This window comes from Aquarana catesbeiana, linkage group LG03 (assembly GCF_042186555.1).
Source record: "Aquarana catesbeiana isolate 2022-GZ linkage group LG03, ASM4218655v1, whole genome shotgun sequence".
In the NCBI taxonomy this organism is placed as follows: Eukaryota; Metazoa; Chordata; class Amphibia; order Anura; family Ranidae; genus Aquarana; species Aquarana catesbeiana.
In genome coordinates, this window is record NC_133326.1 from 60,920,062 (window position 1) to 60,938,544 (window position 18,483).

The 18,483-nt window shown below is 41.4% G+C and overlaps 1 protein-coding gene across 1 annotated transcript in view; it reads left to right on the plus strand.

The window, feature by feature from the left end:
• Positions 1–901: 901 nt before the first annotated feature.
• Positions 902–18,483, plus strand: part of GATM (glycine amidinotransferase) — a 32,295-nt gene continuing 14,713 nt past the window's right edge. The window contains exons 1-3 of the mRNA XM_073618597.1: positions 902–1,072; positions 5,790–5,993; positions 11,931–12,126. Of these exons, the coding sequence (XP_073474698.1) occupies positions 1,004–1,072; positions 5,790–5,993; positions 11,931–12,126 (469 nt within the window). The 5' untranslated portion in view covers positions 902–1,003. The remainder of the gene's footprint in view (positions 1,073–5,789; positions 5,994–11,930; positions 12,127–18,483) is intronic.

The following is an 18,483-nucleotide window of genomic DNA, read 5'->3' on the forward strand; positions in this document are numbered from 1 at the left end:
TTAGATAACTGGTCTTAAGCTGGCCAAACATGAGTAGAATTTTTTTTAAAACATTTTTTCAAAACATTTGTTTTTCGAATAGGTAAATCAATATTGGTTTTCAACTGTAGTGCTAAGCACTACAATGCTCAGCTGTAGGTTTCTGTTCATATTGATGGACAAGGAAAGCAGCAAAGATGCCACCAGATAACTCAGGGTAAAAACAAAGTGATAAAGGCAGTTATTTTTTAACCAGCTCAATCAATAGTTGTCCCAGACAGCAGCTGGCTGGTGGGTTGTTGGCCTCCCATAGACATGAATTCAATGCCAGGACAAGGTCCTTTTGCACCCAAGACAAAACCACCAAACCACCCCATATATTGTGAATGGATTTAGCAATATAGTTTGTAGGTCTTGCTGTTTTTGTGCCTCTCTTCCTGCTAAATCGCCCAAGGCCTACCCCTCGGCCTGGCCCTGCATGAAATTATCACCCAATCCCACCGTAATGGCTTATTAGGTGACTGTTATCTCTTGTATATGAACAGCATTACTTATCCTTCTAGAAACAATTTAGTAAAACAGTCTGTCAGAAATCATGCTTAGTACTATGGAATTTGATTGGATGTGAATGATATATGACTATCTTACAGTCACCAGTTGTACCTATAATAACAGCTGCCAGTTTTATTCTGTAGCTGCATTATGTGTATTGGCCTGGCAGATTTTGCCTTGCTTTATGTTTTTACACATTAATTCCCACTGTCTTGCTGCAGCTAAAAAAGGGTAAAGGTGCTATATTTCTTGGAAGAGACACTTGCTAATCTGGGAATTTGTGACCTTTAGCTTTGACACTATCACCACCTGTTATCAGCAGCAGCCAATAGAGAGGGCTGGGGAGTTCATATAAAGAGCTTTTGCAGCTCAACTCTACCCAGACCACTTGGCTTGAGTTGTGGGATAACACAAGGCTTTTGAGCTGTCTCATTCATTGACAACATTCCTTCCTTTAGGTAGCCCAGGCACCATGCTGCGTGTAAGATGTGTGAGAGGAGGAAGCAGGGGAGCTGAAGCTGTCCACTACATAGGATCCATGGTCTGTATCCTTATAGTTCATACCTTAAATGCCATGACTGTTCACATTGCATAATCCTGGCTCAGATGTACTGGTTACTGCAACTTATGCCATATTACATCCGATCCAGTAATATAATTACATACAGCCAGATATATGTTTAGCTGCAGAAATCTTGCCATGTGATAGCTGCATTTTTGGTATAGTATCTTGTTATAGAACCATCACCCTTGATATGAATTTAGCCTTGTGAACTGACATCATCTTCCCTGATCACATTGCCAAGGCTGCGATTTGTAGAATGTCTGTTATCAGATTTGTGCTGTTCTTTCCATTTAGCTCATTCATTCATCAAATCCATGCAACTGTAAAGTGAGTCTGGGAACAGCTGATCAATTTTCACTCCAGTTTCAGAAGTAGGCATTGCTCCAAGTTCAATCTATGGAGCACGGGAGTTTAAAAATAGGGAGTTCCAAATTTCTTTTCATTCACATATGTTCTATCCCTCCCTAGTCTGCAGTAATATACAGAGAATACTACAATCCCTCAAAAATCAGTAAGGTTTACATGTTATATTGAGTGTTCCTAAAATGAAGGTTCAGCAGTTTTTCTACATGCTTGGTAAACCTGGACTAAGCCAATTTTTTTTTTTTTTTTGCAATCCGCAATCCCCTTGTTTTTTTTTAATTATCACAGCAGTTGAAAACAAATTACATTTTTGTACATATGTTTGGGGGAGATGCCGAAAGAAATGAAATACCCCAGCCCCCCCTAATCGATTTTTTTTTTATTCTATTTTTATCCATCCAATGGTAGTATAACACACAACAGAACCAACATTGCTTATATTATACTGAGCATTATCTATGCATCTATGTCTTTGGAGGAGGGAACAATTCAAACAATTGTCCATGGCTTCAACCTTGCCTGACTGATCATTGACCCTAGAACAGATGACCACGATGATTACTTTTCCATATGCATTTTGTTGCCCAATCTTTGGTCATCTCATTTCTGTTGCAAGCTAGGCTAAACTTAAATCACTTCCAAAATCGGGCTTTACAGCTTAAATACACAGAACTTTGTGTTTAAATGTTTTTGAATGGTTACGAAAATGTAAACAATATTTACCTGCCTTTGTGTTCTTACGTTACTACAGTTGTAAATATGCAGACAGAAGGGGATGTGTACATTGTGTAGGGATCCTTTTCAGAAATTGTGTTTCACACTTGCATTAAATAAATTGGACTGCTAAAAAAGTAACATGCACTGGTTTATGCATATCCTGAGGACGCGTGTCCTCTGTTAGTAAATAACCCCCCAAGTCCTTGCAATGCAATCCACTTAATGGACTCAGTGTGTGATTGTTTCAGGAAGGGCTGAAGCTCTCCAGCTGTTACTCAAAATACAGTTCCCCATGAGAAGGCCATTCTGGAATGTCCTCCTCCCAAATTCAGCACCAAGGCGTAAGAACGCCTTCTCTAGTTTGCAGGGGTCTAATTTAGTTTTCTTCTTTGTAGATAATGGTAGGAGGAGGACTAAACTTATTCAAGCTTTATTTCAGCAGTGAGTTCAGCAGCAGTGGCTGCTCTAGGCAGATCTAAATAAAACAGAAATTGCAATGCAGCTTTGCCACCAACAGTCTAGATTGCTGGGACCTTTAGTTCCACAGTGGCAGTAAATGAGTTACTGACCTTTAGCTTTTTACATTATTATATGGTTTTGTATTCCATTGATTGAAAATGTTTCCAGCAATTATATGGGGGGCAGTAATATGTTGGCCACAAGTTAATCAATTGTACCAGACAACAGTTATCACAAATTAGCCACAGAGGTCCATTAATGCTTAAAACTGTTTACTTAACAAAGTGAATGTTCTAATTTCAAAGTGAAATTCACTTTTAGTAAATAGGGTGAAGTTGTGTTCATTTCTTCATCCAATCATTTACAAGCAAAAATCAATTTTTTGAAATTCTCTTGCACATTATTGGGTGTTTAAAGTACGTTTTTTTTACGAAGCTAAGCGAACAATCACTGTTTGAGTGAACAGTTCCTACTTTAGTAAATCAACTATTAATTTTTTCATAGTAGAAATGAACTTCAGCCCATAGATTAGTATCCTTCCTTGTCATAACTGGCAATTCCCTTCATACCACTAGATAGAAAGCAGATGGTTTGATTGTTTGACTTTATACTGAACCCCATATGTTCCCTGTGAACAGCATTTTATTAGTTGTAATTCCATAAACATTAATATGGTCCAGGACCATAGTTCTGTGGTTAGCTTTAAGATCACATGCATGTGTATTGATGGAGCGATCCTTGTTGAAATTAAAATCACCCAAAGCAGCCAAGAACATGAATGTGTTGCAAACTGAGGACTCGTAATATGTGCAGACAGTGCGGCTGTACAAAGGTCCTCTGGGACTCTTTTTTAATAGAAGGGGGGTCATTGGGTGCCTGGGACCCCTCCCATAGTCACGTACATTTAAACATGGCTCGCTTCCATCATCTAGCTGTCACTTCATACACACAGAAGTCTTTTTATTTGACAAACAGTTCAATGGGGGGCAAAAAAAATTATTGGTTTTGCACAAGAGTCCGCCACTGGCTGCAAATGTACTATAAGACCATACTGTATTGCGCACATATCCTTAAATATTAAAGTGGCCATTGTAAAAGTTAATGAAGAACTTAACATAAAGACAAATCTATCACAATAATCAGCCATTCAACACAAGGGGTTTGATTTACTCAAGGCAAAGATGCTGATCACTTTACAATGTATTTTTTTCCTAGGGCTTATAGAATGTGGTGTAAATTCACTATGCAAAGAATACTAAGTCACATAAAAAAAAAAAACTGCATTTTTGCTTGCACATGATTGGATGATGGAAGTTAGCAGAGCTTCACCCCATTCACTAAGCTCTGCAAATTCCTCTGCAAACTTCCCTTCCATAGTGAGCAGCCTATTTGCCCTAGTAAATCAACCCCAAGGTCTATTGGATTAATATTGCTTCCTCTATTTCTGCTTATTTAAGGGAAGCGTTATTTTTTATGTTGCTGATTTTACTATTCCTACTATTTCTGTCCAGCAGTCCAAAGCAGCGTAGATTGAAAGGCAAGGGGTAACAAAGGGGTTAAACAAACAACTGTGCAAAGCAAGCTAGCTGTTACAGTCAGGCAACCATAGGAAGTTCTATGTCCATAGGAAGACCACATGCTCAGCTCAGAGGTCCCTGATAAGATAAGGGCTATAATCTTGTTTACAGCAGCTGTTACATGGTTTACTTTGACCACTGGTTCTCCAGGAGCACAGTGCAACTCTCTGGAGTGCTTGATAAAAATATGTCACATGTGTACGTGCAGTGTGGCATGAAAGACCTTTCTACATGGCCATTAATCTCAGCTCACACAAGAGGCCTTTATGCAGAAGCATGCATCCTAGCTATAATGTACAGCAATTGGGCATGAACGCTGCAGTGCCCCCAGCCACCACTAGGTGGATGCATGCGAACACACTCATTTCTACTTACAAATCTCAAAAGTGCATTATAACTTTTGGCTTTTTATTATTATTAATATTGGCATTTCTATAGCATGGATAATTTTCTTTACATACTGTATAGTCACATCAATCCCTGCTCTAAAGGAGCTTACACTCTAAGGTCCCTATCTCACATGCTTACATACTAGGGCCAATTTTAGACAAGATCCAATTGCTCTATCAGCACATAGTTGTAGCGTTTACACTTTTATTATAGAAAGAAGTTTGTATACCAATTGGAAGAATACATAAAATTTAAGCCATATCTAAATTTTGTCATTGGTAAATTATTATTAATATACAGGATTTATATAGCGCTAACAGTTTGCGCAGCGATTTACAACATGAGGGCAGACTAAGTGCACTTACAATACAAATCAACACAGGAGGGATCAGAGGGCCCTGCTCATTAGAGCTTACAATCTAGAAGAGCAAACTTATAAAGTATTTAAGTGCAGTTTTAGGTAGATATGATTTACTTAAAGGGTAACTCCATTTTTTGTGGGAAAAACAAGCAAATAAAAATAATATAGCAAATGCTATGCAAGCCATATTGTTGAATGTTTTTGAAAACTACATTTCCTTGTCAGTTTGCAGCTTTGTCATTGTCTGTAAAATTTAATGCAATATGGCAACTGGGCGGCCTTTTCATGTGCACACGGTAGGTGTACAGAACCCCCGGAAATGTACATTTCTGCTTGTGTGATTGTATCACTGATTTTCCCAGAAGTCTCCACTAAGATATAAGTGAAAATTCATTGTTATCCAGATTTACTCTGCAGACAACAAACTGATTTTTCTTCAGAGCAGAAACAGGTAGGACTCTGTAAAAAAAAAATTGCTACAATCCTTGCAATGTACATTGATCACCTAGAGGAGATTGTTTTCTCAACAAAAGTAGAGTCAGCCTGTAAGGACTAAAGACGATTTACTTTGCACTTCATGGTGAGATGGAGGGAGATTTACTAGAACTGGAGCTGGCAAAATCTGGTGCAGCTCTGCATAGAAACCAATCAGCTTCCAGTTTTTATTGCCATAACTCAATTGAACAAGTTAGAAGCTGATTGGCTACCATGCACAGCTGCACTAGATTTTGCACTCTCCACTTTTAGTAAATCCTCCCAAGTGTTTATTAAAGAAAAAAACATTTAGGTCTGCTTTGTCCTCACTGAGGTTCTTTTATCCTTTCAGCTGAGTAAAGGCCTCGTCGGATGGGTGCAGCGAACTTTCCAGAGCACCCAGGCAGCTGCAGCTACCCAGAAAGACTGCACTGCTGACGAAACCATCCTCCAAGACTCTCCTGTCTGCTCCTACAATGAGTGGGACCCGCTGGAAGAAGTCATTGTGGGGAGACCAGAAAATGCAAGCGTTCCTCCATTTACAGTGGAAGTCAAGGTAAGCTAATTGACGTCTATTTACACAGGATTTGATGCGAAGGTGCTAATTTATGCCAAGCTGTGGCAAACACAGAAAACTGTTGTCTCTACTTTCTCACAGTACAGTCATTAACCCCAATTGACACAACACGTTTTCCCAAAAGGCTGCAAAGCTGCCAAGAGTAATGTGTGCACAGCAGCTTGCATGAGCGGTGAAAGGATTCCAGAGCTTCTTTGCTATAGTGCCATCCAGTGCCAAAACAAATATTAAAGATCGCAAAAATGGTCTGTGCCTATAGCATAGCTCCCAACTGTCCCTGATTTTGAGGGACTGTCCCTGAGTGGGAACAAAGTCCCTCTGTCCCTTGTTCCTCCTCATTTGTCCCTCATTTTGGTTTGATCCATATTGTCGTATAAAGTTTTCCCCAGTGCTAAACCTTTCATCAAATTTCTAAATTGCTGCATTTGTACATTTGAAAAGCCAATATAAAGAAATAGTAGTGGTTAAAAAAAAGCCCTTAACTGACCTTTTTTTTGGTTAATTCTCCTTTAAGGGGGTGTGGCAGGGGGCGTGTTCTATGCCTACATACTTTTGCTAGTAGGTGTCTCTCATTCCCATCTCAAAATGTTGAAAAGTATGGATCCTTTATAGAAAAAGGTAATGCCTATAGGTATGCCTATAGTATGGATCCTTAAGAGCCCTTTCCAACTGGGGCGGTTTGCAGGCGCTATTGCGCTAATAATAGCGACTGCAAACCGACCCGAAAGTGCCGCTGCTTTCATTCCAGTGTGAAAGCCCCGAGGGCTTTCACACTGGAGCGATGCGCTGGCAGGACGGTAAAAAAAGTCCTGCAAGCAGCATCTTCGGAGTGGTGAAGGAGCGGAGTGTATACCGCTCCTTCACCGCTCCTGCCCATTGAAATCAATGGGATGGCGCGGCTATACCGCCGGCAAATCGCCTCTGCAGAGGCGCTTTGCGGTGGTATTTAACCCTTTCTCGGCCGCTAGCGGGGGTTAAAACCGCCCTGCTAGGGGCCGAATACCGACGGTAAAACGCCGCTAATAATAGCGGCGTTTTACCGCCGACGCCGCCCCCGCCCCAGTGTGCAAGGGCTCTTATAGAAAAAGGTCATGCCTATAGGTATGCCTATAGTATGGATCCTCTATAGAATTTGGCTAGTAGAAATTCCCGCAGTACACCTAAATGTACTGATAATTTATAGTCTCGGCTCACTGCTTTTCTCAGAGTACTGAGCCAATGAACGGGGTTACCCTCCTGTAAGCACATTCCTATTGGCACTGTAGCTTTTTTCCACTGCAACCTTTTTGGCAATATGTGACTTGGGGTAATTCCAGAAGCATTTAACTATGGTTTTTGTTCATAATGTGAATCACTTCCTTTATTTCATAAACAATTTTACGCCTTTTAGCATAAATACAGGACTTGTGACTTATCGATAATGATTTCCATAATGGTTAAATTAAATCAATCCACTCATTTATGTATTTTTAGCCACACAAAACATCAACAACAACATTTAAAGAGAATATATAATGCTTTCAAATATATATCATTTTTTTATGATTAAAGAGGAAGTACACCCTGATGGGTTTTACTTCCTCTTTTGTTCCCTGCAAAGCCTGCAAATTAAAAGCATAATGGGCTAGTATGCATTGCATTCTAGCCCATTTTGTGACACTTACCTGCAAACGAATCCATCACTGTCCCCTGTGCAGGCTGCGTCCATCTTCACACCTCTTCCTTCTGGGGACCGCAGACTCCGGCTCTGTGACTGGCCCGAGCCACATGACGTCACTTCCCGCATGCGCGCGGGAGCCATCAGTAACGGCACACGATGGGGGAAGAAACGTCAGGGAAGTCCATTTCTTCACAGCGCATGCGCTGATTACATCTTCGGCGCACTACAAGTGAAATATCTCATAGACCGTGCACGTTTAGGAGATATTTCCACTACCTATAGGTAAGCCTTATTCTAGGCTTACCTATAGTTAAAAGTCACTAGAGAGGGTTTACAACTTTTTCTTTTTAGAGGGATGTGAAATAATGCATACAAATTTTTCATATTAGCCAAGTGCAACTAGCAGGAGGCATAATCTTCAGGTTTTTTTTTTACCAAAAAGCAAGGTCCATAAAGACATGGAGAGTGAGTTTGGGGTAGAGGAACTTGACTGGCCTGCGCAGAGTCCTGACCTCAACCTGATAGAACACCTTTGTGATGAATTAGAGTGGAGACTGCGAGCCAGGCCTTCTCGTCCACATCAGTGCCTGACTTCACAAATGCGCTTCCAGAAGAATGGTCAAACGTTCCCATAGACACACTCCTAAACTTTGTGGACAGCCTCCCCAGATGGGTTGAAGCTGTTAAAGCTGCAAAGGGTGGGACAACTCAATGATGAACCTTACAAAGAAAGGGATGCCATTAAAGTTCATGTGCGTGTAAAGGCAGGAGTCACAATACTTTTGGTAATATAGTGTATATACTTCCTACTTTCAACCTGGTCTGGTCATGTGATCCACTATTCTAGCCAATAACAGCTGCAAGGGAGAGGAGAGGGCACACAACAGCTGGTAAAGCTTGGAGCAGGGACGTCGCCCATAGGCTTCAATGGCCTATCCGTTGTCAGAGCTCCCTCCTTTCCCCTGTAGCTGCTGCTGGCTGGCACAGGTGAACAGGATCACGTGACCGGAGCGGGCCAAAAATAGTTATGTATATACAGTAGATCTTACACAGGTTAGCCAGCATAGATGTTAGGAGGGGGAAGGGGGACATTTTCAAGACTAGTTAGTTTTATGCCAGAATTTTACTTTAAGTTCTGAACAGCAGAGAAAAACATGTAGCTTTTCTAATAGGCAAATGCAGCCAACAATTCAAAAGGATGAGCAAGGTCGAGTCGCACTGTGTGTCTATGGATGCACACAGCCTGGCTCGGGAGTGAGCATGCGCCTCCATAGAAAGCAGCTTCCTAGGGGAGCATATAGAAAAGAGGAGGAATGGATAGTACCAGTGGGAGACCTCAAGAGGAGGTTCGAGGCCACTCTGTGCAATGCCACAGAGTGGGTAAGTGTAACATATTTGTTATTTTAACCACTTGCGGACCTGCTACCATACATTTACTGTGGCAGGATGGCCACTCTGTGCCTAGTACATGATCTGACACTTCCAGGTCTGCAGGTGGCCCACTCCCACTGTGATTCTACACAGTGGAAGCCGATCGGCGGGTAAGGTGGACTCGATGTCCGCCAGCACCCGCCGATGCTTTGGTACACAGAAGGCCAGGATCCTGTGTTCCTGTAAAGCAGAAACACTGATCCTTGGCTTCCACTAGTAAAAGCACCTCCCCCACTATACTGAATCACTGGCTAGGCACACAGTTAACCCTTTGATCGCCCCTGATGTTAACCCCTTCCCAGCCAGTGTCATTAGTAAAGTGACAGTGCATATTTTTTTAGCACTGATCACTGTATTAGGGTCATTGGTCCCCCAAAAAAGTGTAAAAAGAGACAGTTAGTGTCTGATTTGTCTGACGCAATATTGCAGTCCCGCTATAAGTCGCTGATCGTGGCCTTTACTAGTAAAAAAAAATTTTGAATATCCATAGTTTGTAGATGCTATTGAGTATTTCGCTGAGTGTTTCTGTGTTTTTCATTTTGTTCTTCTTAAAGCCCTAAAATGCCACCCTAAGATGCTGCCCTTCATCTTCTAAGGCTACTGGCAATGAACCTAAGAAGCAGTTTAAAAATAGGCATTTTTTTGACCACATCCAAAATTCTCGGTTTTTCACAATTCGTGGGAGCTCTACGAACGTAACCCCATGAATTTCGGGGATCTTTTTATTTTACCAAAAACATGTAGTAGAATACATATTGGCCTAAACTGAAGAAAAAAATGTTATTTATTTTTTTCAGTTTTTTTATTGGATGTGTTTTATAGCAGAAAGCACAACATTTTATTTATTTTTTTCAAAATTGTCGGTCTATTTTTGTTTATCGCACAAAAAATAAAAAACGCAGAGGTGTTCAAATACCACCAAAAGAAAGCTTTATTTGTGGGGAAAAAAAATTATTTGGGTACAGCGTTGCACGACCACGCAATTGTTAGTTAAAATAACGCAGTGCCGTATCGGGGGGATAAATCTTCCGGAGGTCAAGTGGTTAAGGAAAAAAGTACTTTACAACCTCTTTAAACGTTCATAAAATAAAATGTATATACAATAAAAAGATCAGTTAATATGTAAATGTAAACAAAAATGTAAAATAATACTGATAGAGAAAGCATTATAGCTTCCTTCTAAAGCAAGCATTTTTTTAATTTATACTTATTATTTTAAGACTATAATATGCTGAAATGTTTGTTTTGCCTTTACATTAAAAACCATTTTTTTCCAATCTCTGTTGTCCACACATGTAAAATCATTAGAGTATATATGTTGAAATGAGAGGACTATAACAGTCGTTTTATATGCTGATCACTACATAGTCCCGGTTTGATTCTAATGTACATACGTGGACATGGGAGGAATGTGAGAAATATCACATGGGAAGCATGTGACAAAAGCACAGCTGGGGCTCTTGTTTGGCTGCAGAGCTCATTACATAGACAGGAACAGCGGACTGTACAAGACGTCTTCCCAGGGGACTCTTCCCGTCTGAATACACTGTGGTTTTTGAATGGGAAAACTGTAATATGCTACAAAATCATGTGCAAAATCAACTACGGAGCTTCCTTTACTTGTACTAGGGTGCAACTACCCCAATAGCCATGGGGGGGCCCAGCATAAATGGCCTATATCTTTTCTTTACCTCCCCTTACCATTCTATTTGTCAGCCCTATGAAAGCTTTCTACACATGCTACCCAGATAAATGTTAACACTTTAGCCCACTTTTTTTACATTTCACACATACTTAATTTTCCTTAAATACTGTAGTGGTTTTAGGCAATTTTTTTTTTTTTTTTTTTTTACACAATAAATTTTAAAGTATGTTTGTTTTATATCTGCTTTTACATGTGTATAAAATCTTAGTTTTACTAATAAAAAAGGATTCCCAGAGCACTATAGGTGATCTAAAGACACAGAACAGAGGTAGCTGTCTACCTTGAGGTTCGCTTTGTTGGACTGAAACCTCGGACAAAGTTGTTTGATATGGGAGTTATTGCTCTAACTCATGTATGTGCACATTTTTTTCTTTTCTTATGTAGGTGCTCAGGAAAAACATGTAAAAAGGAGCCTAGAGCTCCACCTCTTGGCTGCCTAGAAGACTACAGAATAAACATAGGAATTATTTTATTTTTACCTGATGAATAAGATGAATTTTAATATTTAACATGATCCTGATCTTAATAAAGTATACAAACTATACATTCCCTTTAAAAGAAGTAAATCTACCCAACTGTAGCAATTCATTAATAACAGTGGTAGAGACAGGCAGCATTCATCGCTAGTCTTTCTTCGTGATTGTGTGATAAAAAGCTACAGAATTTATTTCAGGCTAAAATAATTAGCGTAAAAATATCAATGCCTCATAATGGGACAATTAAAAAACATTGCTTTATGACAGTCCTTTAAAAAAAACAACCAAGAAATAGGAAGGGTTAAAAGCATAGTCGTCATAGTCGTCAACAGAGAAATGCAATGGTGACGGTGCTGGTCTGGCAAAGCCATTAACTAGCGTCAAGAGGCAGCTGCCTGTGACATCTAGTATTGCATCTGTTTCTTAAAATATTTTTGCCAGAGAGTAAGAGAAGCTGAAATTACTGTATTATATAACATAGAAGTCAGAGACGTTGACGAGGGTGACAGATGTCTGTTAGACAAATTACAATTTGCTAACTTGACATATCGCATTACCAGATTTGTGGTGGTTCCATCAGAAAATGATCTGCACATTATTTCTAAAGTACTAGCATAAAATGCGCATTTTCTTGTCCACATCAGGCAAACACGTATGAAAAGCACTGGCCTTTCTACCAGAACTATGGAGGACAGAGGTTTCCTCATGAGCACGTGAAGATAGCTGTACAGGAAATTGAGGAAATGTGCAATATTTTACGACACGAAGGCGTTATTGTCCAAAGACCTGAAGTAATCGATTGGTCAGTTCAGTATAAAACTCCTGACTTCGAATCTACAGGTAAGCTACTAATACAGTAAGTATTGGGCTTCAAATGAAATGAGCATAACACCTACTTTAAATTTGTTACATGTCCCCATTAACATTATTCCAGCATAACTTCAAAAACAATTACAAATTGCAGCTTACCTTTTTTAGATGCTCTATTTTGGGCTCTCCAGCAAGAAGAAAATCTATCAGGTACCTGGTAGCAGACCTTGAAATGATGAGGAAGGCCTCTCTTATCCCTCTGACTCAGGGCCCCTGTAGTGTGAACAGAAGGCGCAGGAGTGCAGGGTGGCACGAGTGCCTGCAGGTCTTGCTAGTAACAGAGTGGGTGTCCACGCTAGGCAGGAGAAGTCCTCAGTAGTCTTCAGTGAAGCAGGTGGGCTGAAAGACTGCTGGTGGGTGGCAGACAAGCAGCCTGGTACTGGCGACAGCGGGTGGGTGAGGCATACACTGGTAGCAGACTGTAAAACAGCAGGCACAGCAGAATGTAGGGCAAGTACTGGAAACCTCAGGAAGATTAGCAAAGTCGGGCAGGTATGGTCATACACTGGCAGGACGAATCGGGTACAGAGGAGCAAGCAAGAGCGTGGTCAGGGTACAAGCCGGGTCAGGAGCCAATCAGTGGAAGACAAGCAAATGGAGTGGACAAAGGTCAAGGACAAGCCGGGGTAGAGTTCAGAGAGTGGTCAGACAAGCTGGGTCAGCAACTGGAATCAGGATGTAGAATCACAGGGTCACAGGATACAGGGGAAGCTGAAGAAAAAGCAGCACTGATCCTGAGCACTGACACAATTTAAATAGCCCATTTATTGTCACGATCTGTGATGAGTGCACGTGAGCACTGCACACGAGCACGCTGATATGCATGTATGCGTGTGCCCATATGCAAGCACGCATAAGTATTAGCTAAATACCTACGGCTACGAGAGGAAGCACGAATTGGCCTTTGAAGAGGCCCAGAAGTCCATCCAAAGGAACCATGTTGCCTACTGGCATGCCCTTCCTGACAAAATCCTAGGTGGTTCTCTTTGTTTGAGGGAGCTGGGCAGCTGTGTTTGCCATAATTAACCCTGTCTGTACTGTGCAGGCAGATCTTTATTAATTGTAACTAGGTTTGAACCCTGGCTATCCTAACAAAGGGTTAAAGGTATAGAGGCTGGGCAGACATGGTACAGGCTCACTCTAACATTCTTCAAAAAACCTTGCAGTCAGCCATGATACCTCCTCCTGAAAAACCATCTAAAAGGTAAGAAATATATTTTTTTTTTAAAATGGTATTTGGTGTGTATGGGAACACATAAAAAACAGTGAGGTTTTCTCAAAATTGACTCTCTCGTGCTGACTGACTACATTGCACCTCCCATTAATGTTATGGACAAAAACAAAGGGAAGTGTTCTGTAGACCTGTCCTAGGGTGACTATGTTGCTCCTCCATAGATACAGTACAATGAGTGAGCGTTGTCATCCAAGGACAGGAAATGTGTTGCTGACAGGATTACTAAGTGAAAATAAAGTAAAAAAAACACTGCAAAGGAGAACTAATGCTGCCACCAGAACTGGTATGCTGTAATACATAACATTTTTATTTATTGGTTTCGATGCACTTAAAGATCATACATATTTACCATGTGACTGTAGCACAAGGGCCTACCCGATGGCCTATACATTGGATGGATTGTTTGGGTAGGACCTTGCAGTACATCATTCCTTCCTAAATCTAAATAAAATTGTACAGAGAGGTGTGTATATTTTAACTACAGGTTTTGTCAGAAATATGACTGTCCTTCTAGTGGACAATCACAGCTGAGCTAAGTCTGATAGCTATCTATACATTTCTCTATGATTACCATATGCCTGGTTCTCTAGTTGTATTTATTGTACCAACACCCGCTGATTTTATTTATAAATGCAAACCACCCATGAAGGATTCTTTCAGAAAAGGAAATCAGCGTCTCAGCGTAAATATAAGTACCTTCCTAAGGCCCTATTTACACCTCAGCGGATTGGAGGTTGAAGCTCCAAAATCCTGGAGGAGAAAAAAAATCTAATTATTATCTATGGAGATGGTTCACATCTTTACTACAAGTTGCCTGAAGCCAAACACCTGAAGCTCCAACTTCTGGAGCTTTTTTTGTAGCTTGAATTGGGCAGATTTGTGCGTTTTTTTTAAGTGTATTGTTTTAAAAAACAATGCATGGAAATGCTTGATTTGGGCGTTTTGAGCATTTTAGCGCAGTTTGTTGCGCATGTTTGAGCTTTTTCTGCTCAAATGCAATAATTAACCGGTTCCCGACCGACTCACGCATATTTACTGCGGCACAATAGCACCACTGCACGAAACCTCCTACGGGTACAGGGTTCCCTTTAAGAGCTGCCAGAGGGCGCGCGCGCCCGCTGCACGGCGAGGGAGACGCGATGTGCGTGGCCGGCGGGCGCAAACCCCGCCAGCCAAGTGCAATCGCATGCACAAGAGCCAGCATGGGGATTTGTGTGTGTAAAACACACAAATCCCTGTTCTGTCAGGGGAGAGGAGACATATTGTTGTTCCCCCAGTCAGTCCCATCCCTTCACAGTTAGAACATATCTAGGGAACACACATTTAACCCCTTGATCACCCCCTAGTGTTAACCCCTTCCCCACCAGTGACATTTACACAGTAATCAGTGCATATTTATAACACTGATCGCTGTATAACTGTCAATGGTCCCAGAGGTGATCAAATACCACCAAAAGAAGGCTCTATTAGTGGGAAAAAAAGGACATCAATTTTGTTTAGGTACAGCGTTGCATGACCGCGCAATTGTCAGTTAACCCCTTCCCGCCGACCTTACGCACATCTGCGTACTCGGCTTTCCGGGGTTATACCGGGATGATGCCCGCAGCTGCAGGCATCATCCCGGTACTGTTGTTTCGAGCGGGCGATCGGCTACCCGTATATAACAACCGATGCGGCTAAAAGCCGCTCGGCTGTTATACCGGAGGAGTGGGAGGGGACATCCCGCCTCCTCCCGCCGCTCTTACCAGGCCTCCCGTGCGATCGGGAGGCCCGGTGTCCAATCGTCTGCCTCCGGCGGCTGTGGGCGGGCTGGAACGAAGCTGTGGGCGGCTTCGTTCCAGCCTTCTCATTGTAAACCCTGAAGCAATGTCATGACATCACTTCCCGTTTACTCGGCTGCCAATGGTGCCGAATTTAAAAAAATACACAGTATTCAGAATCGCCGTTTTCGGCGATCTGAATACTTTGAAGTGTAAAGGAGGGATGGGGGGTCTTTTAGACCCCCCATCCCTCCATAAAGAGTACCTGTCACCACCTATTACTGTCACAAGGGATGTTTACATTCCTTGTGACAGCAATAAAAGTAAAAGAAAAACATTTTTTTTTTTTTTAAACACAATTTTTAAGTATAAAAATTAATAAAATAAATATAAAAAAAAAAATTTTAAACCGCTCCCGTCGCCGCGAGCTCGCGCAGCGAAGAAAACGCATACGGAAGTCGCGCACGCATATGTAAACGGTGTTCAAATCACACATGTGAGGTATCGCCGCGATCGTCAGAGCAAGAGCAATAATTCTAGCCCTATACCTCCTCTGTAACTCTAACCTGGTAACTGTAAAAAAAAATTTAAAGCGTCGCCTATGGAAATTCATAGCTACCATAGTTTGTCGCCATTCTACGAGTGCGTGCAATTATAAAGCATGACATGTTTGGTATCTATTTACTCGGCGTAACATCATCTTTCACATTATACAAAAAAATTGGGGTAACTTTACTGTTTGGATTTTTTAAAATTCGTGGAAGTGTCCCTTTTCCAAAAATTTGCGTTTAAAACACCGGTGCACAAATACCGTGTGATATAAAATATTGCAACAATCTCCTTTTTATTCTCTAGATTCTCTGCTAAAAAATATATATAATGTTTGGGGGTTCTAAGTAATTTTCTAGCAAAAAATATGGATTTTAACTTGTAAACACCAAATTTCAAAAATAGGCTTAGTCATGAAAGGGTTAAATCGACACAGTGCCGTATCGCAAGAAATGGCCTGGTCATTAAGGGGGAAAATCTTCCGGTCTGTAAGTGGTTAAACTGTCACATTTTAATGAAGGACCTGCTTTCGGACTTTGCTTTGTGTTATGCACAGCTTACTCAGAAGAGGTCAGCTTTGTCCAAATAAAAGTGACTAATCTTTTTCTCTAGCATGGGAAAATCACAGGAGGCTGATACGTCTTTGTGTAACGTCCCTCATGCTGTAAAAATCCTGGAAAGTTTGTACTGGTAACTTTTAATCAGGTTAAATGATATAAGCTGGCGTTGTATTTTGTTTTGAAGCATGCCAGTTAATTTTAGCCTAGGCAAGCCCCGGAGCATATTGGTCAGACCTTGTTGAGGTGGCAAAAGAACAGTAAGGGGCACTTGTATTCCCACAGGCGAGCATATGAAAAGGACATTCATTAAACAATCCACTCCGAGCTCATGACTAGAAGCTTTGTTGCTGGGATTCTCATGCCAGTGTGTGTGTGTTGTCATAGCAGCAAATGGCTTTCAACCATAATAACCAGTTCCACAAAATGCGTGGGCTTACGCTAACCATTGAGGGAATGTCTACTTCCTGACGTAACATAGATGGGTCAGATTAACCACTCCTCTGGCAGGTGACCAGATACACCCTGAAACATTCTTGAGTGCTCGTGATATTGCCGTATTACACTGTCAAAGTGTTCCGAGAAAAATTTTGTGTTTTTACTGGACAATGTTAAATCATCTAAAGGACGCTGAAAAAATAGTAGACTTTTGTGACCACTTAAAGTGTATTTCCACCTTTTGCTGTTAAATTTCAGAAAACCCAACTATGTTTGTCATGTTGCCATCCACACAGCATACCTAAAGAAAAAAAAAAACATTTCATTACATATTAGATGTTAGGAGAAGGTGTCACGGAAGACTGCAAGCATTTCTGAACAAGTTTATTATGAGTGTCGCAAAGTGAGGCTAAGGACTCACCCATTGTGGTTACTCTAACCGGTATCTAGCTATCATTTAGGGGTCCATCCCATGGGCAGGAGATTGACCCTGGCCCGGGCTCCAACCAATTACCCCGATCCCTTCACCTCTACTATTTTTCTGCTTTTTCTTCTGGTTTCTTTTCTTTTTTTCACCTGGACTCTATGGGGGGATTTATTAAAACTAGTGCACACAGAATCTGGTGCAGATTTGCATAGTAACCAATCAGCATCTAATTCAGCTTGTTCAATTGAACTTTGACAATTAGGCTAGGTTCAAACATATGCGATGCGGGAACCAGCGCGATTCCAGTGCGGGTTCCCGCATCGCATGTCTCTCGCAAGCAGTTCACACTGCCCTATGCGAAACCACTGCGGGTGTCATTACAAAGTTAATTACACGCCCAGATTGGTTACCAGCCCGCAGTAGGAACTGTGCAATGGTGCAGGAATCGGATTGCATAGGTGTGAGAACCCATGTAATCCAATTCCAGTGCAGACCAAAAAAAAGGTCCTGCACCATTTTGGTCCAAATGAAATGGGAATTCAGCCATACAATCTGTATGGCTGAATTTGCATCGCACAGACATCGCATGTGATTTGCACAGAAATGTGGTGCGAATCATATGCAATGTTTGATATTGCAATAATGTGAACCCAACCTAGAAGCTCATTGGTTACTATACACAGCTGCACCAGATTCTGGGCACACCAGTTTGGGCACACCCTCTGTCTATACTATGTTTCACATTTGTTCCCTGCACGTCACAGGGTTCTCACTGACCCTCTCCTGTGGGGTTGGGTCCCTCTTATAGCTACATGTATTCCTTCCCATGCCTCCTATAATTTTTGAAAGATGTGGTCCTCTTATGCCCTGTACACACGGTCGGATTTTCCAACGGAAAAAGTGCGATCGGATTGTGTTGTTGGAAATTCCGACCATGTGTGGGCTCCATCGGACTTTTTCCCTCTGAATTTCCGACACACAAGGTTTGAGAGCAGGCTATAAAATTTTCCGACAACAAAATCCGATCAGTTAAATTCCGATGGTGTGTACAAAAATCCGACGCACAAAATGCCATGCATGCTCGGAATAAATTAAGAGACAAAAGCTATTGGCTACTGCCCCGTTTATAGTCTCGACATACGTGTTTTACGTCACCGCATTCAGAACAATCAGATTTTCCGACAACATTGTGTGACTGTGTGTATGCAAGACAAGTTTGAGCCAACATCCGTCGGAAAAAATCCATGGATTTTGTTGTCGGAATGTCCGATCAATGTCCAACCGTGTGTACAGGGCAATACACTTGTGCCTTTTTGATAGGAGGCTCATATATTTTTGCTGCCCACCTTTGGCTGGAAAGAT